We start from the raw sequence: 24,838 nt of genomic DNA on the forward strand, positions 1-24,838 counted from the left end.
AAATAACGCGAGTCACCTCCCGCTGTTCTATGTTTAAAACTTAAAAGAAAACGAGCCCCGATGTTCTATTGTGTATTCATTCAATTCCTCAGGAAATAATACACAACCTCAATTTATCGCCTTCGAGCTCGTTTAGCCTTGACCCAGAAGATTAACAATTAGCACCCTTAACAGCGATTGGCGTGTTTTAAATACTGTATTTAATAACAATATTAAACAAAACTGTGTGGGATTTATGGGGTTTTTTTTCTTGTGACTCAACATCTGTGAGTCTTTTCAATGCAATGTCATTAACTGCATCAATTTGTCATTAATTAAATGTGTCATTAATTAAATGTTGAATTCAATAAATCAATCTTTCATTAACTGTATCGTTAGTTGATTAAATTACACGTTTTATATTTTAAAAAAAAATTCTGTTTAATAATTTCATAGTCCCCTGTTGGGGTGTCTCATGAATTCATTTGATCTGTCACATTAGTTCATCAAAGTTAGGAGGTGGAGCCAAAGCCTGTTAACCTTGAATCTTGTCCAATTCATTGCTATGATCTGAAGTGGTTGGAAACATGGCGGCTCCGATGATGGAGGACTTTCATGAGGTTTCAAGAGAGTTGGTTTGAGATTGTTTAGACCTTGCAGAGTACATGGAGAAAAAAAGGTTTTTTTTTTACAATATGAAGGAACCTTTAGAAGTTGTTGGGTGTTATTTCCGCACATCCTGACCACAACATTGACCCGACTGCTCGGTCAAGGGAACGGTCCACAACGGTTGTTCTGTCATGGCCTGAAGAAGAGGGTAACCAATCAGGTGTTAGGACCCACCCATCAAAGTTTGACGGGAGCGTTAGACAAAATAAATTAATTAAACATCACAACATAGAACAGTGAACATAATTTAATGAAACATTTATTTATTTAATAATATATTTATTTAATTAATGGCAGTTTATTTAATCTTTAAATGGTTTATTTCTTTGATTTTGTTACTCCATGGATGGGTCAAAATGTGCAGAGGCTTGTCAAGTCATGGGAAGGGCATGTCCGCGAAGCGTGTAGTCAGGTGTGTTTCTTATGGGCAAGAGCCATAAATGATGTAGTTTGAAGCCTCGCTGGCAGTGTGGAGCACTTGACTGCTACAGGAAGCGGTTCGGTTCGGTGATTGCAAGTATAAAATGGCCGCAAAAAGCAATTGCCATTGCTTGTCGGCTCACTGTTTATGGATTTCGGCCTGCTGTTACACCCGTGAGCGCAACTAAAACACAACAGAGTTTCTCGAGCATTGTTCATTGTTGTGATGGAACCTGCATTGAGAAATGAAATTTTTCCCTGTTTGGGAACATTCTAACAATGAAAATAGCCATTACACTCCATTTCTATTAGATTCTATTTACTCTTATTTATATATTATTCTACCTATTGTTTATGTTATTATGCACCAATTGGAGTGCTCCCATCTTTGTTGTACACCTGTGTACAATGACTATTAAAGGCCTTCTATTTTGATTTGATGGCTTTTTATAAGGTAAGGTAAAAGAAAATAAGTGGAAAAGATATGTTTTCTAAATAAAAAACGAATAGCAAATTGCCCTTGTAGCACTAGTATGTATGTTTAAACCAACAGATGCAAAACTTCATTGCTTCATGAATCTTCATTTGGCCACCAGTAGGTAAAGCGATTCAAACATGGACTATAGCTATTTCATTTTGAGGCAGTTCCGTGCCGTAAGTCACCATCGAGACCTAAAAAGATGTCCACAGAGGATCCATCAGAGGCTCCTTGACTTCAGATAGTGTGTAAGTGCCTCGCAGGTACAGTAGGTTGGAGCATGCTAGTGTCTGCCCCAGCTGCCTTCAGGTAGTTGGTGGGGTATAACTTAATTATTAATTAAATATTTAACCACAAAAAAAAAAAAAAACGTGTCAGACCTGTTCGCAAAACAAATAATTTTAAATAAATATTTGTCCCCAGAAAAATGTTTAACTTAAAATGTCCTCTTTCGGGATCATGTAGAAATCTGCGCACAAAAAATAAATAATTAACTTGACAGGTAACGGGAGGTGACACATGAAATTGGGTTGAACCATTCTAATATGAGGGAGAATTTGGTTTTTTAAAATAATGAAATTGAATAACCTACCGAACATAAAATTTGTTTTTTTGAACCTATATTTTCCTGAAACATTTCATTAATTCAATAATATTTTTAAAGGATTTTTTCATCATGTTGTCAGAGAAATCTGAAAAAAGACTAAGAAAAGCCCAACTGGTAAGTAGCAAAAAAGTAACTGAGACCAACCAAGATTGACTTTTCTTTGCCGGCAAAGGGCTCACACTCTCATGTTCGCCAAAGCCATCCGAAGCCCAGCCATCCCCGCCTGCTTTTTATTCATTCAGCAAAGCATTGCACATTACAAGACATAACAAAAAGAGCCAGCCGGGCGCCGCCAAAAGCTGGGCCAAGGTTTCAGTTCACACTTTCCTGCGTCAACAACTTTATCTAAGGGCTGGGCCCAGATGAATGACGACTGCTAAGATGGATAGCAATGCATGGTATTCTAGGCAAAAAAAAATAACCATATCATGATAACAACCTAATATATGATTTTCTTCACACTTGTTTGTTTTATTTAAAATCTCGAGTACCCCCTGGAGTCCCTTCAAGTACCCATTGGGCCACACGTACCCCCATTTGAGAACCACAGAATTAGAAGACTCAATAAATCCACCATGCACGGTTTTTGGATTGTGGGAGCTAAGAGAGAATGCACACAGGCAAGGGGAGAATATGCAAACTCTACACAGGAAGGTCGGAGCTGTAAATATGACTGTGATGTCTGTACTGTCTGTACCAGTCACCTACTGTGCTGCTGCTGAAATGTAACTTCATTTTGTTTCCAAATAACTATTTTGTAACTTGATCAACGTTTTTGAAAGAAACAGCTAGTCATATTTCTATACATTTACAAATGAATAAACCTATCGTTAAGAGACCCACACTCACTGAAGTGGACAAACTCACAATAACATGCACTGTCTCTTTAAGAAACCCGGAAACAGTTACTTTCTTCGAGATCAGCTGTGGTGTTCCGAAACAAGCGCTGATCCCTCCCAGCAATGATTTCTCAACCAGTTATCTGTTCTTTCCGTGCCAGTCTAAAGTGCTGGCGACACCAGGCTGGCCTGAAAGCTTCCGTGGGTGCGTTGCACTTCGGAGTTTGCCGTTGGTTGTCCTCGCCAACAAGTGGAGCCATTAAGGGTATGGAGGAAATATTGTCCAGAGTCGTGTCACCGTTACCCACATACGAAACAAAAGAGAAATGTCCTCCTCCTCCAGAAGCCAACAGCTTGGAATTTATGCATTTTTACAGAGGTCTAGACAAGGGAGAAAAAATTGATTTTCTGGCGAAGTTGTCGTGTGACTTTGGAGTGGACCACAAAAGCGTTTCGGAGTTCGCTGGAAAGCTTCTGCACACTCAACTAAGAGACTTGGCGACCATTTTGCAGGCTGAGGACAGACTACGATACAGTTTGACCCCCCGCTATAAACAGCTGCTTAACCACATCAGTAGGGTCGAAGGGGGAGTGAAGTTTCTGGTGGACCTTCGAGCCGACGTGCTTGAAATAATCTCAACAAAAACTAGCGAGAGTCCGCAACTGAAGGTAAAGCATGTATGTTGCTTGTTGACGTTTGCTACGGGTGCTCGCAGGAGTCAAGACTTAGGAACCGCAAGCTGTAGTCCATTCGATACGCAAGATGCCGCTTTGATAAATTTCAGTGGATTTAATGCAGTATTCAAGTGTAGTTGACAAACGTACATGGATAACATTTCGGTGGGTGCAGTCACCCCGTAGAGACGTAATACCCCCAACCAAGGCCGTTTCACGTGGTTCACATTTCAGAAAGCGAAGCCGTTGCCACAGTGCCCTTTACCCCAGTTACATTTTGCAGTCCTTGTGGACTGCGTTTATTTATTTATTTATTTGGGGTGGCATTCCAGAGCTTCCTTTCCATAACGTCGTGATTTTGAACTGCATGTGCATGGGGGCAATAGAAACATACAAAACCCCAAAACAGAACATAATGAATGTGTGCACATGTATTTCTGTTGGGTTCATTACAGTGGAATGCCATTTAATTAAATATTGCAGGTCATGTACCCTTTCACGGAAAAGCATATGTTTGCTGATCAATTGCAAACATGGCTTGGAACTGCCAACCCAGTTGTAAAACTTTAACATCTGTGCATTAGTATGTTTACCTTTGTCTCAATTAAATGGGGATCTCATCTGTAGAATCATTTTTATCGGATACAGGCGCTTGTTGAGGTCATGTGTTTATCTTGAGTTCAGAGCCACACGTTGGATATAAGACCCTTGGCCACTAAGAGTAATATAATATACTAGACGATTCAGATAAGTATGATCTATTAAATATTTGTACCTTTTTTAAACACTCAATAAAGGTCGTGCTACTTACAATAGCCATACTGTTTCTGTTCATGGCTTTGCTGTTGATGGTTGTCTGTAAAACTTAAGACGAGAAAGAGAGAAATACAATTTTAGATTAATCACGGAATTGACAGGTCCTTCTTTGTTGCGTAATGGATATTGTAACTAATCTTGCAGACCTTAACTTACTGTGTTAGTGACGTAAATAGGTGGTGTGGGTTACATTAGTGTCAAGCTGGCTATTTTTTGCCCCTACAGAAGGAATCTTTGGTGCCTCTGTGACACCCATCTTACTAGGGTAAAGGTATCAGCATATCAGCATATCAGCATGGTCATTTGGATTTCCTTTTAACGCACTGCAGCTGTTTTAGCTGTAATGCTAATAATGTTATTACAACAGATACCATGATTGAATTTGAGCAGCGCTTGCTAACTGGCAAGCAAACCTGTAGTTTTCATATGGTGTTCTCTATAAAACGTTTGAGTGTCTGAGTGTGGGCTCATTATCATAGCGGTTTGTTTATGTGTTGGCAAGCTATATGCTTCAAATGAAGTCTGACCTTTTAAGGGCATCGGGCCTGCTTTCGAATGGCAAGTTCCTTATTGAAAAGGCTCCTGTGTAAACATTACAGGCTCCAAAACATCATTACTCATAACATAAGACGACTCAAACAACATACAAACACCAGAAGACCCACAGCCCATAATGGGTCCAGAGCACAGGGATTTAATTTATCTGGAACGCTGCTGTCAGTCACCATTCAGTATGTGGAGCTTGTTTATTCGCAAGTGATGATTTGGTTATACCATTTGTTTTGCCTGCAGTCTGTAGACATGTAAATTATGAAAAGACAGTAGTTTGTAGACATGTAGATTACTAAAAGATAACACGTTTTTATATGGGTGACATTTTTCATGACTCACCATCCTCTGTCTTAGGACCTGAATGGAACATTGAAGAGCTTGCTGTCCGAGTGGTTCTCTGTAGGTCTACTCCGACTGGAGAGGATCACTTGGCAGTCACCCTGTGAGATCCTTCAAAAGATCAGCCAGTAAGGTTCCAAATGTGGTCCTTTAAAATATGATTTTAATAATAATAATAATATAACAATTGTTTTTATTATATTGTCAAATATGATTTTAATAATAATAATGATCACAATATAAATGTGTTATTATTATCAAATATTATTTTAACAGTGATAATAATAATAACAATAATACTAATTAGATAAATATTTAGTATGTATACAAAAAACAATTTGTATTATTTTGGGAGTTCTTTATAAACGTATGTCCATACCTGAAACATGCAGCTCAGCTTTGAAATAAAACATTTCATTTCAAATCTTTTTCAGGTATGAGGCTGTGCACCCTGTTAGGAACTGGGCTGATCTGAAACGACGAGTGGGGCCATACCGTCGTTGCTATGCTTTCACCCATGCTGCCATGCCTGGGGAGCCTCTGGTTGTGCTGCATGTAGCCCTCACAGAAGAAATCTCAGATAACATCCAGGTTAGATAGAACGGCTTTGGACAAATTCTATAAATTTTCCATACAATTCAAGATTGGGATCTTATTCTATTGTTTCTCCTCAATATCAGCGAGTCACTGTGATGTAAAAGCATAACTGCTCTAGGGAGCTTAACCAGCCTTAGTAAAAGCTGCAAGCACAATCTTCTATTTCAAGTGCACTATTTTACAGTGGCATCCATGTTAAAGTGCAATCTGAAGCTCTGTGTTTTGTCATAACAAAAAGGCTAAGAAGTTTTGGCTAACCAAATTGTATTTCAAATTCATCTTGGTGAGGTGCAGAATTTCTCAGCAAACTGTGATACTTTCTTAGAGTATTGTTCGAGAATTTTCCACCCTTGACCTGGAGGAAGATGTAAACAAGGTCAATGCTGCAGTCTTCTACTCAATCTCCTCAACCCAAGCTGGTCTACAAGGTGTTGAGCTGGGAAACTATCTCATCAAGAGGGTGGTGCGGGAACTGCAGGTTGGTGCACTATGGATAATTGTAGTTGCGTGATTGACCTGCATCTACCTTCACTCACACTCCATGTTTTTATGGATTAAAAAAAAGGGATGAGGTACAATATATTGTATGAGGAGCCTCTCAGAACATGAATCAGATTCACAGTTGACAACGCAAGGAGTGCAACAAACACAATTTAATGAACCGTTTCCTTTTTCCCAGTACATATCATTTCATGTGAAAACTATATTTTTGACATGTCAATTCAACATTTTCAACTTTTTATAGAACACCAAACAGAATAGTTGTAGAACCCGTTATGGTCACATTCTATGGTGCAAATGTAACAAGATGGAGTTTGTGAAAATATAAGAGAGAATAAATAATAAAATGATAATAATGGCAAGCATACCCCAATTGCGAGAAGAGAACTAATGCTCCCTTGAAGCTTCGTAAAAGAGCAGCCAACTTTTCCTCATTGTTGCCAGATACATCACATGGATGGCGGGGAAGAGAGTGAAAAACAGGGGAGCTTTGTCATCAGCCAGGTGGGGAGCTGAGCATGGAGAAACTCAGAAAGACTGGCAGACTACCGTTGTCGATTTGATGTTGCAATCGTTAAATTATCTGTAAAATTGTAATGTATCATTTTTATATCTCTTATAGTATTGGCTCACTCGTGAAAGTGTTCAGATAAAAAGTCAACCCCCACAGAATTGGCCGTAGAAGCTACTCTTTTTGTCTTAAAAAAAACGTCACGTCAGATGGCATATCCACTGAGCTTCACTGAGCTATTATAAAAGGTACGTAGGCATTGGACAATATCAGATCTTGACGGTACGATAACTTTGAGCAAAAATATCACAGTATCGTGATATCATGGTATTGAAACTACAGCTCCAACACATCATTTAAAAAAAAAATTCATACTTTTTACATGCCCTATGATTACAGTGTTAGTCTTAAAAACAAAACAAAACAAAGGGAATCAAAGTATCTGAAGTAATAATGTCAATCTTTATTTAACCTAGAAACATTTTTGACCAGCTAAAACATTTGATGCTTAAAACAAAAAAAACAAGCAACAGATGTAAATTGATGTGGAACATTAACACAACAGCACCAATATTTTAAACATTTTCATCCTGAGGAAAAAGGTGTAATTGGCTGTCAAAAAGACGTACTCGTGTTTTAACAATTTGTACGAGTACGACTCTAAATTGTATTGAGTTTGAATTGTTTTAATATGCATATGACTAAATTGTGTTGCATTTATGAATTGAAAACTTGCGAGTGCAAGGTATTTTGAATACAACTCTCGTTTGCATGTTTATGACCTCGAGAGACACCACGTGTTTGGATGAATCTCTCCTTTGGCTTTGCGGATCTGATCCTTTGCATTCGTGGATCTGGTTATGCAAATTAAAATGACGTCGCGCTGAGCAGCCAGGCAAAGTGAGTCGATCTGTGGGTCATCCACGCTGCCATTAGTCCAGCAGAGAATGGTGCTTGTATGAGCTTTCAATAGCCTATCAGGCTTCAAAATGGATGGATAAATGTCACAAATATAGTATCTATTATAGATTTTTAAAAAATATTATTTCCAATGGTGTTTTTCTTTGTTAGACCTGAAAGAATCACACACATATGGAAAGATGTAAGAACATAATATAAAAGGAGCGCTTGATATTGTGGTGGTAGGAATTGAAATAGGAAGGAATGCTAACACTGAGGAGTTATACAACATAACGACAGAAAGTTAACTCGCAGGCGGATGTCTGGCACTCGCTCTTTCAACTGTACCTTTTATCACCTTTTCAACATCACACTGAACAGCCAAGATTCTAGCTTGCCAAGATAGGTTTAGCCTAAAGCTAAATCAAAGCGTGAGAGTTGGACAGTGTCCAAGTATATGGGAAGGAGGGTAAAAAAAATTGAAGGTGAGAATCAAGTGACTGATGAGAAAAAGAACTGGACAGGTTTGGGTGTAGGCGACTCATCCATCTCCATCATCAGGCTCATAAAGCAGATGTTTAAGCACACATAACATTTTGAGTTGTATTTCTTAGAGGTGGAGCTGAAGCTCACACATTTACATTTTGGTGAATAATATTTTCAGAATTGTTCTTATCTGATGCAGCATATTTTATTTGCCTTTCTCCCTCTAGAGTGAGTTTCCCCACTTGGCACAGTTTTCCAGCCTTTCCCCCATTCCGGGCTTTTCCTTGTGGCTCCAGGGTCTCCTCGGCCAGTACCGAAAAGAAGGCCGTGGCTTGGACCTTCTATCTGAGCAGGAGTGGCGGGAAGTGGAGCGATCCACTGACTTATTCCCAGGGACTAGTGCCATAGATGCCCTTCGCAAGTTAATTGCCACTAACGAATGGATGCGTTCGGAACATCTTTCTAGTTTCCTTGAACCTGTCCTGATGCGACTCTGTGCCTGGTATCTCTACGGAGAGAAGAGGCGGGGTTACGCTCTTAACCCGGTGGCTAACTTCCACCTTCAAAATGGCGCGACCATGTGGAGGCTTAACTGGAATGCTGACACAAGTCCGAAAGGTGTGACGAACTCCTGCGGCATTATGGTGAACTATCGTTACTTCTTGAACGAGACATCAAAAAACAGTGCACTTTACCTGCAAAATAAAGTCATCATGGCATCGGATCAAGTTCTCGGATTGGTGTCGCAATTTCAGAAGAACAGTAAACTCTGAAAAAGAAACCGTGCGCAACTGTGCAGATGACGACGTCAGTTAACCGCAACACCCACACAATTATTCATTATTGTTTTGTTGAGGTACAGCTTGGTTGGACATGAGCTGATACGGTTTGCCCATCTGTTTTTTTCAAGTACATTCATAGGTTAAGATTTTGCATCTGGTTGCCTCATGGAATGATGAGAGACTACACATAATGACACGCCCTGTATCTTTATACGATTTAGCATTTCTCAAGATAAGATAATGTGCATTGGTGAAGCAGGTACAATGAGGCTGTGCAGCTAATGGAATAAATGATCATCACACATGGTTGCATTTTCTCTTTAGAAAACAATAGGGGCGCACGTGCAAAAGGTTTCTTTTTCAACACCAGCTGTTCTAATTTAATTTCCCTGTTATACGACACATACGTCAAGGATGAATTTCACTGCAAATATTCCCCCAAAATCAGACAAACCATGTTTGTATTCATAATTTTGAACCTTATGGATCATCTCAGATTTAGTTGTGCTAAATGGCATGGCGACATGTGAGGTTTTTATCGTGTTGCTGTCAAACTCAGAAAAAATGTTTGAAATGGATATTGGAAAAATAATCTGTTCACATACATCATTTAGCAGTATAGTGTGTCAGACCATGACAATAAGCATAGAACAGGACTTGCTCGGATTTACTATATATGTTGACCTTCATATATCACCGATTTATATCCTTAAGCATTAGGAAGGATCCCTTTGATGTATTGCCTACTTTTTTCTTGAGATTATTTTGCTGACACACACAGAGCAGCAAGCTCCCCCAGAGAGCTATTGGCGATGTTCTAACAGTTCTGTGCAGGTGCCAAGGAGGGCTCATATCATCCCACACCCCATTGTTGTGAAATAATACATCACAGCAAGTTGACTGTGAAATTACATTTTACTGTATGTCTCTAAGGAGCCAAACTTTTCCTTTTCCCTACCATGCCTTTCCTCCTCTCTTTTCTCTCACAGTGCTGCTCTACGTCCCGAAACTAATGGAGTGAGAAATAAAATTAAAGCAAATGGTTAGATTGATGGTGTTCAATTGTGAAGAGGTGGGGAGGAGAATAAAGAGCCATAAAAAGGACTGTTGGTTAAAGGATGCCCTTGAGAGACATGTATGCCTCTTCAAACACCCATGGTGCTCTATGCACATGTGAAGGGGATGCAAAGAAGGCTGTCACACGGTTTTATGATTGAGGGGGACAAACTGCTGGGTTACCTTGGAAAAAGCTCTGCTATATTTGGTACCTTTTTTGGTGTTTTCAGTCAGATTTACCCAAAGAGCTCAAGCATAAATGACCATAGAGCAGTACAGTATTTTACAAAATTAACAGTTGCTTTAAATTATATAATGAATAAATCATAGCTTGTTTCATTTATTATTTTTTTTTCAAATTGTCAATCCAGCGTTACCCAAGGACTAAAAAGACAAATTGCTTGTTTATTGACTGGTTAGAACGCTGAAATTAGATTTATCGACTCATCAAGTGCCTCTAAATGAAATGACACAAGCCTTCTCACTGGAGGCATTTTAATAATACTGTATGACTCAATAGATGCGGGCATCTGATAGCAGAGTTTAAATTATTTTGATGTGATACTCAACTTGATTTTAATACATACTTTTTGAATAAAAGAAATGTGAATGTGAAACCCTGGGATTGGCTCACAAAAAAAAAAAAAAAAACAGACAAGCAAGGTAGCAAACTTTACAAAATAAAGCCTATTAAAACTGAAATTCCAAGTTACAACCCAACCTGAATAATTTTTCTTTTGTTCCAACAGTGTGTGCATGTATTAAAAAATAAAACACTACTATTGGTAGAAATTCTATGCCCTTTCACCATTTTTTTTTTGTTTTTAGCTTATTCTACTGCACTTTTTCAATCCCAAATTACATGCATTTGGATCATGGATTCACAGACAAACTTTGTATTTTATTGGTCTTATTTTTGACAACTTTGAGGAAATGCTTTCCTCCTGATTACAATTGATTGCCACAGTTTTCTTTAGAACTAACATGCACCGTGTGCTTCAATAATTCAAACAAAGATATCCTAAAATAGGAATGGCACAAAATCAATGCGCCTCATAAAGAATTTTTTGCTGTACAAATGAAGCATATCCTTTCATCAGTTTCCCGTGAAAATTGCTGGGAAGGGAGGGAGCAGAGGGAGGGTTGGCGCATATTTTAAGTTCGCTGTCCTTTATACAGCTTTGATGAAACACTTTTTTTGTGTGTTCATCTCTGTCCTTATTCTAATTCTAACAAGGCGAATGGAAAAAAAAAACTGCAGCAATGTATGACTGAAGCATTCACACAATCATACTGATAAAACTCAGAATGTACCAGAAGTCCATAGAGGAATACTTGAAAGGTGATGGGGCTTCGCCCTCCAACTTGAGTCATACTGAAAGGGCCAAAACGTAAAGCATGGAAATGTAATAGTGTTAAAAAAATAAAGTAAAGTATGCGTATGCATTTTTGTAGATGAATAAGATGAATAGATTCTGGTTATGAATGAGAAAAAATAGATTTGTATAGCTCTGACATTTCAAATGACATTTTCTTGTTTGGGTGCACAGAATATCTGCACATTGATGTTCAGTTTCACACATTTTCTCACTGATGCTGGTTGACTTCTAAGGTGATATATTTTTTTTATAGGAAATGATTGGAAAGTCTGTTAAAACTTTCTCAGTTCAACATCTAACTGATGTCTTCAGAATACCACTTGTCTTTTTTGTATCACAATAATATTTCTTTCTGGGTGTTTTTATTTTTTTATCTTAATCTTTACTATTTGATGGTAAGTTGGGCACCATTAAAAAAAATATGTTTTTTTTTATTTTTATTGTAGCTTGCAATGTTATTAGTATTGCCATTTGAAGATGCCTGGCAGGCTTGTAATGGTAAGAGATGAGTAAGATGTTGGCAAGCACGCAACACAGTTTGGTTTTTGGCTGAACTTTGTCAGATGGGACTGTTAAAGAAATAGAAGTGAAAAAGAAGCATTTTCAGAGCAGTAAAAACATATAATTTGTTGGCAGGCTTCTCTGACCATTTTCAAGTCAAGAGCAGCTATAATTTGAGCTGCACGTTGCACACTTTTTTTATGCTAGCTTCATGGTGAAAATTGTCGGCATCGTCTACACGTATTTGGGGTTCTCGTGAACGAGTGGTAAATATGATACACATTCCTTTTTTCTTTTTTGTTAATTCTTTTTAAAACCAAAGGTCTCACAAACTCCGGCCACGGCCAAAGTGGAGATTAGTCAAACTCCGGCTCCGCATTTGTGTGTAGCAATTATAAAATCGAGTTTTAGGTTGGTCCTCACTCGCCAAAAACACAGACGCCGGTGAGGTTAAGAGACGAAGGTTCTTTCTGACTGAACAGAATTTGGCGAAACTACTGCCGCCTAGTAGCTTGGCATGCTTGTAAATGAATGAAACCGCACTATGCGGATTCTTGTAGCAATATTATATTCGTAAACAGCTATATAGATGGATTTTTTTATACATGAAAAGACCTTGTCTACATCTAACTACGGCTATTAAACTCACATATTCCCTTTGTGTGTAAAAAAGAAATTCGTCCAAAAAAGCTGTTGCACAAATCCGCATATTCCAGTTTTAGTCTCTAACAAGCATGCCATGAGCTGGCAGTAGTAATAGTTCCTCATCATTGGTAATGCTCTCTTCTGTGGTGGAATCACAACAAAACTCAAACTTAAACAAGCTTTTGTTGTTAATCCTTTCTTTGATGACTGAACTGAAAGCACACAAGTGTGCCAAATTTTTGGGATCAAGCCATGATGGTTGTGTTGACATTTTTTATTTACAGTCCAAAATTTAGTTAGATCCCAAATTATTTTTCCCAACTGGGCATTGTGGACTTTTGTTTCCAATTTCAGTTCATTTTATAGTCTTCATTGTATTGTCACATGCCTAAGGTAAGTGTTCGCCCTAGTCACATTTCTACATTTAATTCCATATTATAACATCCATATTGATTTATAAGATATGTGCATAATCATTAAATTCATCAGGTATTTTCTATTTGTAGGGTGTCTACTGCCTGAAGACTGCGGGGATGGGCACCTGCAACCCTGCAACCCTTGTGAGGATAAGCAGCTATAGATAATGGACGGATTTACTATTGTTACTATTTGTGTAGCAATTCATGTTTGTGTTAAAGTGATTATAACCCCCCCCCCCCCACACACACACACACACACACACACACTTTTAATTTTGCCGCTATATGCATTGAGCTGGTAATTGAATGGAAGAAATAAAATAACGTGTGTTAATGTTTGGTGTTCTGCACTCAGCAGAGACAGTACATCTTTAATTGGGAAGTTACGTAATAAATGTGTTTGTTGTGTGTTTGTGTTTGGTTGGAGAACTTAACATATACTTTTTTTGATACATTATTTGTATATGATTGCACAAATGTTTACAGTTGCTTTTAATGTTATTTTGGGATGCTTGACTGTTGTTCTTCAAATAGTTCTATCAACAATAAATACTGTTTTGTCTCTGACCATAAACACAATATAGTACAGTACTTCAGTTCATTTACAACTGAGCTGCTCCTGAGCTCATGTAAAATTAAAATACACAATCTTGGAGCACAGCACAAAATATTATAGTGTGAGCTTTCAAAAATACACTAGGCTTCTACATACTGTGGAGTGGGAATAGAAAATGTTTAGATGAGAGCAACATTTAATGTGTGGTGAAACATGCAAACTTAACGACAGCTCAGCTTGTTTGTGTGAGTGTATTGTTCTTGCAGCCAAAATCCGTGCTGTCGTACAGTACTAGTGGCCGGTTGCTCGGGACCCATCTATCACCTCAGAGTTACTCACACTTGCTTTTAAATTTAAAGTGAATAAAGTATCTAAAACTGTATTGTTCTTATAAAAACTCAGATCGATTGGAAAATTATTAGCGTGTCTCATGTATTTTTAAAAGGTGCTCCTGACATTTGAGAAAATCTATCTGCTTGGGCTTGGGCCATTTTAATAAATTGAACTTGCACCTGAGATGTTTGAAATGCAATTATGGTGTGTATTTGCTGTACCATCCATGATATTTGATAAAGAAAATTACATTTCCCTTGACAGAGATGGAAAAAAGAAACTTTGTCAAAATTGGCTGAACCTGGCAGGTAAGGAAAGGGAGGAGGATGTTTATTTAAGTGAATATATCACTGGCTCTCTGTCATGCATTTCACCTCACCCTCACCATTTTCTGCTCTCTTCATGTCATGCAAAGCTCACCCAGCCCCAACAGCCTTGTTAATCAATGCGGTCTCTCCATAAAAGGCAGTCATTACAAATAGGCACATTCTTGGTTAGACACGAAGCGCGCATTCATTACGCTTGTTATCATCTATAGGGGGCAGCGGTGCTCCACTCCTTTATATATTGTTGGTCCATTGCTTCTTTGGTATGCTCTCTCACACGTCTCCACAAGTTACCATATTCCTCAGTTTATCCGTTAGACCTTTTCTTGTTTCGTCCATGGGCTTCTCGTATGCGTCCATGCTGTTATTTTTCCCATTTCACTTCTATCACCCTCTCAGTCCTCAAGTGAGTGTGAGTTGGAGATGGACAAAGCTGCCACATCTGGTTGGAGGCTGTAATTAATACTCATTTGAATTGCTGATGGTTTCCCCTCTTTATCTTTTCCAATTAGTTATAATTCACTGACCCAATGTCTTGTATCATTTTGAATTATTAAATTGGGGGGAAAGGGTTAACAGACAAATGTAATCCTGGCACCAAATGGAGGCAACCTTCTGCAGGTTTGCTACCGTTGATAAATAACTTGAAATGAGCTCATAATATCTCATCACACACAAATGCGATATCCTCTTGTTTTGCAAGGCCTATACAGAGGCCCAGAGGGAGCCTCATCCGTTGACATTTTTTTTTTCCTCAAATAACCTCTCACTAATTGTTCACCAATTTTCTGCAGAATGAATTAACTCTGAGCAGCACTTGCATCTCAGAGGAGACGGTGCATCGAAGTAGAAAAGTAGTAGAAGAGTCTTCATACACAAAAAAAAAAAAAATCAGCATAACCAAAGCAAGCATCAGAAGTTAGACTTGAAAAAAACTAGGAAGATAGCTTGACACGGCAACATGAGCGCTTGACTTGATGCTCTGACAAAATGTCAGGGAGAACTGAGAACCTATACTCTAAATAATGGCAAACATCAATTATAGATGACATAATTACTGTATGCAAACTAAAAAATATAAATAGCAACTGCATGGGAACTGATAGATCAAGGAACAAACCAGCCACAACATCAAATACACTACTCTATATGACAAATACATATCAATGACAAAAGATCACAAGATTCATAAAAAGGATGAGAAAGGTGGCAAATACATGACCATTGCAACTGCAAAGCAGCTGATATCACAACACAATATAACAAATTCCTTCTCATGTAGTTGAATTGTCTGATCGGCCTTTCATTAAAACCTGAGTGCAAGCAATCTTGTCTACATGTCGGGTTCTTGCTAACGGGCAGTAAATGTCTCCGCTTTGCCCTATTTGCTACATGGGTCCGGGCTTTCTTTTTTTTTTTTCCTTCATCAAAATTGAAAGTTTCAAAACCAAAGTGGATATTTGCCCAAGCCTCGAGTTTCGTGGTTGCGTGTGAGCTACCTACCTTGTGTTCTACCTCAAGGTTTTGTGTTTAAGCATAGCCAGAGCCATGCATAAATGTACACATTTTCCTGCACAAATCCAAATGACTCATTCCAAACGCCATACTTTATTGAGGAATTTCATATGCCTCATGCACTCTTCTGTATGTATGTTTGATGAATGAGACCCCTGTTAAACCTAATGAGGACAAGAGTATACAAAATAGATGCATTGAAAATGGCTGTAAAAATATTTGAGCATAAGTCATCTGTACCAACCACGAGTAGATGAAAATCATTGACACTAGTTCAGTACATCACACATCAAACAAATTAGGCCTAATTTTTTTTCTTTGAAATAATGCTTCTTGCCACACAAAAAACATGCACGCCCTGCAAAAACACCACCCCATTTTACTCAGAAAATACCGACAACAATCATAAATATTCAGCCAAACATCTTTAATACCATCACGCCGATCTATAAAAAGAAAAAAAAAAAAAGACTGATTATGAGATCTCCATCTTTCATGTGATAATGATTCAAACAGGGTTGGTTGCAGACTTCCCCTGAAGGGTTGGTGAACCTTGTATATTTATAGATGTAAGCTTTAATTATGTAGTTAAATGGAGAATTTTTGAAACGTTCTACCCTGCATCGAGTTCAAAGACATTCGCCTCAGTGTTGAAATTAGAATTATTCCAATGAATTGTTAGCTCTGTTTTATTTGCTGTTCTTGCAGGGAGAAACTTGAATGTGTTAAATGCTTTTCCTGTCAAAAGCCTGTCAAGTGCATTTTGAGTACATCTCAATAAGCTGCATTCTCGAGACCTACTGAAGATATTCTGTCATGTATCTTTTGAAATGCATTTTCATATCTGTGCTTCTTTCCTTCATAACAACTTTTTCACCATTTATGCCTCCCTCTCTGAGTCAATTTTGCTTGCACCCTTTATCCAAACTGCTCCCTGGCTGAGTGGCTGCATATTGAAAGCAAACACGGTCTCACTTCCTGTTGTTGTGAGTCTCATTTAAAAGATGCTCCAAGTAGCTGGAGTGACACCAAGCCTGTCTGATGAATCCATGAGGGGCAAGCTGACAAGCCTGACAGGTTGCACGTTTTTTTTTTTCATTTTACATTCCACTGATTCTTTCCTTCCGAATATACGGTATTACACTACTGTGTACAATACTGCATTAGACTCAGCAGTCCTTAAATAGTGAAGCGCACCCCCGGCATCGGGTGCACACTTGGGTCTCCTTCCACATTCCACAATACGTGCATGGTAGGTGTATTGGACAGTCCAAATTGCCTGTAGGCGTGATTGTGATTGTGAATGGCTGTTTGTCTCTGTGTGCCCTGTGATTGCAACCAGTCCAGGGGGTCCCTCACCTACTGCCCAAAGACGGCTGGGATAGGCACCAACAAGCCAGCAACGCTTGTGAGGAGAAGAAGCTATATGGGTAGGCTATATATGGGACATGTGATGCGTTTTCAGAAAAGCAGGCTTACATCTCTGAAAATGAGATATTCACATATTTCAATTCTACAAGTAATTCCCTTTAAAATGATGTACCTACTTAGAGGTAGCTAAAAAAAAATATTAACAGTAGTGTGAATTTTCTGAAGTTGAAAACCCCTGTTTTGAGAAAAATACATATGGTTTTGGCACATTCATCTTTTAATGCCCATAGCAATGAGTACCTTAGGAAAATATACTGTATAGACGTAGTGGTTTGGCCTCAACAGGAAAACAGCTTTCCCATTTAGCCTCCGATCCATTTATGAGGCATCATGTGTCAAGGTTTTGTTGTTTCACTATTGCTACTTATGTGCCTTTGTTTTAATGTCAAATTATAACACTGGGAAGTTTTAATTAGAAATTTGCTAGCCTTGACAAAAATATTTGATCATTGATATTACATCTCAAATGTATGGGATTACATTTTGATGTATTTATAAGACACTCAAAATATGCACGGCTTGCATCATGGTGCTGGTAGACTGGCTTTGCAATGACCATCACAACCATATGTAGTTTAGGTCCCCTATTTCATAGCTCATATTTGATTTACATTTTATCCCTCGTATACGAACATCAGAGTGGATATTTGTGCTTTTTTTTCATCTAGTTGCAGACTAATTTGTCTAGGTGTTATGCATCAATGTCTTGAGAACAACTTTTAAAAAGCGATCAAAACATTATATTCTTTACATGACATTATTAAAATATATGATTACTTAAAAGGCATTTCAAAACCTTTTCCTTTTTCTTTTTTCTAATTTTACCTGGCTCACTCCCAAAATTTCCTATTGTTGTCAAAAACCCTGTTTGATAAATGGCTCATTTTGTGAAAACTTGTCACATTTTTTACTTTTTGCTAGCAACCTCACAGAATTAAGTCATATACCAGTCCTTGTTCATTTTTGCACCACATACAGCAAGGGGTTCTAACAATTCTGGATGTACACTGCCTCTCGCTCAAAGTCAACTGCGATAGGCTTAAGATCACTGGAATTTTTACAGGATGTGGTAATTTATGATCTTCTGTGTCATATGTTCAATGAACAGTTCCGGTATAATGACCAAGTGTGTCAGAATTGGTGTCCACATTACACAGGAAAGTGTAGCTGAGAAACAAGCGAGTGTCCGTGATGGGTGGGAAGGTCATCGGGACCAAATTATTAATCATCAAACGCTTTCTTTAATCTGCACTACTGCCAACATCTTTTCCACATCCACTTCATCTCAGCCACTCCCATCACTCTCCTAAGTCATTGATCTCCGAGTTAAGCATCAGCTATGTGTGACAGATGAGCAAAGCCAATGATCATTATGAAGTCAGCTTTTTACCACTTAATGAAATCTTTTTCAAGCATCTGGAAATTTTTTATCTTGACTTTTGCCCTCTCTACATATCAATTCAAGATTCATTACGACAATCTGCGCTTCTGCCTGCATGACTTAATGTGCAACATAATTAATGGATGTTCTCCACAGAGTGAAAGGTTGAAATGAAGTCAATGCATAGTTTGAATTTTGCTGCATGGTCAAACGATGTACCTGACTGCTATCATACATCAGGTGCCTTGTGAAATTAGGTACACCTTCCTACGCCAGAGTAAGTACCATTCAATATCATCCAAAACATGCATCACATTTGAACAGCAACACCAATGCAAGAGGCACAATCCAAATACTTTAATTGAACACTGGGGAATAGCAGCATTCACAGCTCTTCAACTATTACTGAGAAGGACCTGAGGATATCGACAGAAGCGTACTTATACCCTGACTAATTATATAAGAAGAAAAGCTGTAGGTGCTTAGGACAAAAGGAAAACAGTGTAACTATGTGGAAGATGTGAGCATTAGATTTCTCACCATCCATCAATCCTCTAGAGGCGCTTATCTTCACAAGGATGGCAAGCTTGCTGGTGCATATCCCAGATGACTTTGGGCAGTAGGCAGGGGACACCCTGAACTGGTTGCCAACTAATTACAGGATACACAGAGACAAACAACCATTCATGAACACAATGGACAATTTAGTATGTTCAATACACTTGCCATGCATGTTTTTGGAGAGTGGGAAGAAGCCAGATGCCCGGAGAGATCCCACGTGGGCTCGGGTAGAAGAAACTCGGCGTGGTGGATTTGAATTCGGGTCCCTGAACTGCAAGGCGGATGTGTTAACCATTGTACCACCGAGCCACCCTAATCTCTATCCCTGAGCTAAAATGAAAATTCTAAACCCTTTACCGTATGAATCATTGCAACAATTCTGGATCTGGTATGATTGCTGCTATGGGCTTGCACAAAAAGTATTTTTTGTTATGAAGGCTGTCAACCCTTTTTAAATACTATTGTTAATTTAACAAATGTTCCTCAGAAAATAAAACCTCAACCTGAAAACATCAAAATGTCGATATTGGTAGACATCGCCGTTACGCTCAAATATAGAATCGTAACAAGCGCTGCGTCTTGGTTTTTGTGAATGTTCAGCCTCATTTAGAATGTTTGGAATTTGATAGATTGCTTTGCACCATGCTGGGCATTATGACATTTACCAAAGGAATTTCTTTCAATACATCACTAACAATCAGGTGAAAGTAGACTTAAAATTAACAAAAACCTGCTGGAATTTTTTGGGGTAGTTTTCTTTCTTTTGTCATTTTTGTAGATGATCAAATTTTGAAACAGTGCGTTTTACCTTTGCTAGGGGGTGAACACAGCCATTTTGATTCCAGCCACACAAAGCAGCGTCTGTCAACCATTTTAAAGTTCGCGAGCTTGGTTTACATGGCAACCAAAACGATCTTCACAAGATTTACGTGAATAATATGTTTTTTTAAGAGACTGCAATACCTCTACTTGATGATAATGTGAACTTTTGAAGTAAAGTGTGTTGAAGATTATAATTGCACATTCAATTAATTTCTTTCTGTCATGACTGCGCGCCTGTAGAAGGCTCACTTGAAGAGACTGGGGAGAATTGAAAAACACAATAATGAACTCATGGAGCCAAAGGTAGAGGAGGTCGAGTTGGGCGAAGGTGAATTGTTCCACATCCATTCTGGAAAATGTGTTGCTTTGTAGCCAGAATCTGAATGTAGTGTGAGGGTGTAGAGCGCAGGGTTGGCAGGCAATATGCAAAACATTAAACAATCTGAGAATGCATGAAAAAAAAGCAAGGCCAAAATCAAAAACTACTTGGGCATACATAAGTATGGCTGGATGCAGACTCTCTTGTTCAAGTGTGTTGACCTGGAACCAAGGTGGAGTTTGGAACTAGCCCAGGTACGCCACTGATTGAAATTGCTTTCACCTGTTCCAAGCACCACTCGTCTCTTCAATCCTGTATACACACACGCACACACACAGGAAAAAATAATGGGCGAGGCAATTTATGAATGAAATAAGATGACATCCATCACACATATCAGCACATAATCTGGCTGCCTTTGCGTGGATAAAATCCACCAAAATCATGATAGATCACCTGCGCTACATGAGTGACCTTGTTTTACATCATCCAAGGGTCTACTTTCTGTCATCAAGTGCACATTTTAGAGTGATGAGCTGTGATTGTCCTGGCCACCTTATTCCTTAAAAATCAACCTCCTGTGAAGGTCTGCTAGGGGGTTCTTATAAATGTACATTGCATGTGTTAACCTCCAGCAAATCCGTTTCTGCTCCCACCATGCTTTGGACAGTGGCACAAGTGGGGTGATGTGAGTCTTTAAATTCTGGCTAGCAATTTTAACTTTGCCAACTCCCTCTTTAGTTACATGACAAACCAACATACAAAAGCAACACACTTAGACACAGAAATAAGCCTTTATTTGCAGAGGTGCATTGTTGAGGACTACGGTCAAGACAACAAAGAGGCAATTAGACGCCGCTTGACGCCGCCGCATATTTGCGTTGTTCTGTGCAAACACTCGCATGCATCAAATTATAGGTATGTATAACTATTTTGATAATACTTGTTTTGCATTGGAATTCATGTTATTCAAACACAGATATGTGGAACAAATTGGTCTGTTTTGAGTTATGCGTTTATAAGTCGACCCCCCCTATGGGGGTTGAAAATGAGGAAAAAAAAACTCCTGAGTACTTTGTACTCAAAAATATATGGTATGTATAAAAAAATCATTTGTATCCATAATTGTTATAGCTTGTGAATGTCTAAATGGTGTGAAGATGAAAATGTTTTTTCTGACGATGGATCACAAGTGTGCGAGTTTCAATATTTTCCTTGTGACTATAGCAAAATTATGTGGCTTTGAAGTTTTTTTTCTCGTGACTACAAATCACACATTCTTTTTAATACAACTCTCACTTCTACAACTACGAAGCTTCACAACACATGACTTCACACCTGTGCACGAATGTCTCGTGTGTAATGCCACCTGTGGGTAGGAATCTCTTTGGTGGAGTACTTCAAGTGAATACAAAGCACAAAATGCTAATTGGAATTACATCTCCAGCAGTTCATAGGGAAAGCTTTTGAGCGGCGAGTCCTCCTCGTGGATGCGTCATGAAGAGAACCACGGTCGCTAATGGCATGGAATACGGAGCTTTCAACAGCTGGTCACGCTTTAATGTTAAGAAGTTATGCTAATTTTAAGTGATGGTTAAACATGCTGCAACCGGCAGAATGCTACAAACACAACAGCCCACAAACGATGCAACAACATAAAAAAAAAAAATTAAAAAAAATAAATAAAATAAATAAATAAATATATGTATATATATATATATATATATATATATATATATATATATATATATATATATATATATATATATATATATATATATATATATGTTAGAATAATTATTGTTAGAATAGTTGTAGATATAGTGATTATACATTTGCTACAAAATATTAATGCTCGCAATGAAGAAATGCTTTGCTGTGTGAATGAATAAATATATACTGAATGATAATAATGAATAAATAAACTGCTGATGTACTGCTAGGTATGTTGATGGTACGCTGGGAGAATGAGTGCATTGTTTGTGGGAAAAGAACTGTTTCGTCATTGTTTTCTCTCAAGCAGAAGGAAGGCCGCTCAAGCCTGCCAGTCGGAGCGTTACCACAGCTATGACTCTTATCGATGTTTTTGCTATGCATTATCACATGCTCACACATAGAAGGACAAGTACACAAGGTCCCGGCCATAGACTTGCGTTTTTTCCTGCCCCTTGAAGGCTGGGACCCTCATGTAGTTAGGGATCTCTGTATCAAATAAAAGTAAGGGGAGTTGGAGAGATTGGCAGAGCGCAGTAGAATTGTCCTTGGCCAGTTCCTCTTCGCTCCCCTTATGCATGAGTTGGGAAGATTGCCTTGTCTCCTTTTTTGTGTACAATTTCTTACAAATGTCTGACAAATGAACCTGACAATATATATATATATATATATATATATATATATATATATATATATATATATATATATATATATATATATATATATATATATATAAATAAAATAAAATAAGTCAGGGATATGAAAGTGAATGATTATTGTTGCCCGCCTCAATAATGTGCCTGTCACCAATGGTACTGACAACATGCTCAGGGTGCAGTCTATTGAGGATACGTTTAACTGAAGCTAGTACATTCACAGCGGGCTGGTAGTGGAGGCCCAAGTCTTAAACTCGCTGCCCGCTGCTGACTAGGTAAACTCAACAAACACACAAAAAACAGAAAGAAGTGTGTAAAACCACAGCAGAAGAAGTACAGTTGAAATAAACCAAAAATACAACATGAAATCTTCACAAGGAAAAAAACACCCATACCAGGAAAAATACATTTGTTAATTTTTTTTTGCACATCAGTGTACCCTCATGTGTCAGTGTGCTTTTTGGCAGAGAGATAGAGGAGGTTTTTTTTCCCCCACTCCTTGTAGAAACATCCCGCAGGCTCATTACCAGCCACCGATCCCTGTTAGTTGGACAATTGTTTTGTGTTTTTAATCAATTAAGACTGGACGTGCTTATACGCAATTAATAATCTCAAACTCAAATTTTATTGAACATCTAGGTACTTTCATGTGTCTATGCTTTTTGCGAGAGACACAGAGTTTATTTTCTCTTTTTTTTTTTTTGTTCTTTTCCCCATGATTTTGTCTTACTCACTCCTTGTAGAAACACCCCGCAGGCCCAGTGGGATTGTGGCATCATTACCAGCCATTGATCCCTGTCAGAAGCGTCTCAATTTTTGCACTCGGTAAAAGATTGTGAGTTGGTGACGTGCAGTAACTATTACAGAGTTTTCAAGCAGGTGTTTCACATTTTAGAACCTTACTGTATGCTGGCAGTAATTAATCGCAAGATGATGAAATAAACATAGCATGCCTCTGTATGGCACACCACACAACAACACCATTTTATCCTAATAGAATAGAATAGAATAGAATAGAATAGAATAGAATAGAATAGAATAGAATAGAATGCCTTTATTGTCTTTGCAAAGCAGCTATACAATGAACAGGTTTCATTGTTGTTGTTATTGACTGTGCTTTTGTTTATTCTGGGTACTTTAATAGTCCCAAATGCTTTTTGTTATGAACACTCCACACAAGTAATCTGAATAGATGAATATGCAGAGAGAGAAAGTAGTCCACTCAGAACAAGTGTTATAACACCCTTGCCAACAAGATTTCTCCTTTGCAGAGCCCTTTACTGGCACGAAATTCAATCATTGCACATTTCTGAGCTGCTGTGGCACAAGACTACTGGAGGCCATGCATCTATCTTTCCTGTCACGTTGCCTTGCTCTTCTGGGTGAACTCCGAGGCATATTCAGGCCAGATGGGATATGTAATCCCTGTAGCATGCTCTGATTTTGCCTCGGGGTCTCCTTGGTTGGATGTGGCCAGAATAGCTCCGCAGGGAGACATGCGTGAAGCTGATTCTTTTGAAGGCAGCAAACGGGAGGTTTCCAACAAGTTGTCTCCAGATTTTAGAGTGCCCTATTTAATGTTGAAATGCCAGGATTGCAAAGGAAACTAATGTTAGTTTCTAATTTCTCCAATTTATTCCTGTCAGTCAATTCGCATGAGTTCAAATGAAGTTCAAGATTGTGATGCAGACCAAAACAAAGTGCCACCTGTCAAAGCCTCAGTTTGCTCTGAACCCACATGGAACTCAATGAAGACGTAGAAGGTTTGTTTCAAAACTGAATTGAAAGACTCCATCCTCTCACATTTCTGGGTGTAACTCTTGACGATAACATTGGAGCCCGCGCATCACAAAGGTCAAAACCCAAACTACTAACATTGTGGCTTTGATGTACAAATCCAAAAGAGTAACTCAGACCAGCCAAGATTGACTTTTCTATACCATGGAATAAGGAAAAAGCTTGGACGATTGAACTTGTGTGTTCTCCAACGCTAATTCAACACCCAAGCGCCCCTGCCTGGTTTTTTTTCATTCAGCAAAGCATTGCACATTACAAGACATAACAAAAAGGGCGC

The 24,838-nt window shown here is 38.5% G+C and overlaps 2 protein-coding genes across 4 annotated transcripts in view; one reads left to right on the forward strand and one right to left on the reverse strand.

The window, feature by feature from the left end:
- Positions 1-91, reverse strand: part of LOC148422128 (DNA topoisomerase I, mitochondrial) — a 28,825-nt gene extending 28,734 nt beyond the window's left edge. For all 3 annotated transcript variants that reach the window (XM_088416386.1, XM_088416387.1, XM_088416385.1), the window contains exon 1: positions 1-91. This exon is cut by the window's left edge and continues 324 nt beyond it. The gene's annotated coding sequence lies outside the window, so the exon portion shown is untranslated.
- A 2,986-nt stretch (positions 92-3,077) lies between these two features.
- On the forward strand, positions 3,078-10,255 carry mlycd (malonyl-CoA decarboxylase). Its single transcript, XM_088416391.1, has 5 exons — positions 3,078-3,661; positions 5,390-5,502; positions 5,809-5,965; positions 6,297-6,449; positions 8,597-10,255. Exons 1-5 carry the CDS (start codon positions 3,116-3,118, stop codon positions 9,140-9,142), a joined length of 1,515 nt encoding a protein of 504 aa, XP_088272517.1. The 5' UTR covers positions 3,078-3,115; the 3' UTR covers positions 9,143-10,255.
- The last annotated feature ends 14,583 nt before the right edge of the window (positions 10,256-24,838 follow it).

This window comes from Hippichthys cyanospilos, chromosome 6 (assembly GCF_059441005.1).
Source record: "Hippichthys cyanospilos isolate Australia breed blue-spotted pipefish chromosome 6, RoL_Hcya_1.0, whole genome shotgun sequence".
Classification (NCBI taxonomy): Eukaryota; Metazoa; Chordata; class Actinopteri; order Syngnathiformes; family Syngnathidae; genus Hippichthys; species Hippichthys cyanospilos.

Excerpts from the sequence above, each read along its gene's own strand:
- mlycd (XM_088416391.1), top strand. The coding sequence starts at position 3,116 with ATGATTTCTCAACCAGTTATCTGTTCTTTCCGTGCCAGTCTAAAGTGC. Across the intron at positions 5,503-5,808 it reads ATCCTTCAAAAGATCAGCCA|GTATGAGGCTGTGCACCCTG; the intron begins GTAAGGTTCCAA and ends AATCTTTTTCAG. Across the intron at positions 6,450-8,596 it reads GGGTGGTGCGGGAACTGCAG|AGTGAGTTTCCCCACTTGGC; the intron begins GTTGGTGCACTA and ends TTCTCCCTCTAG.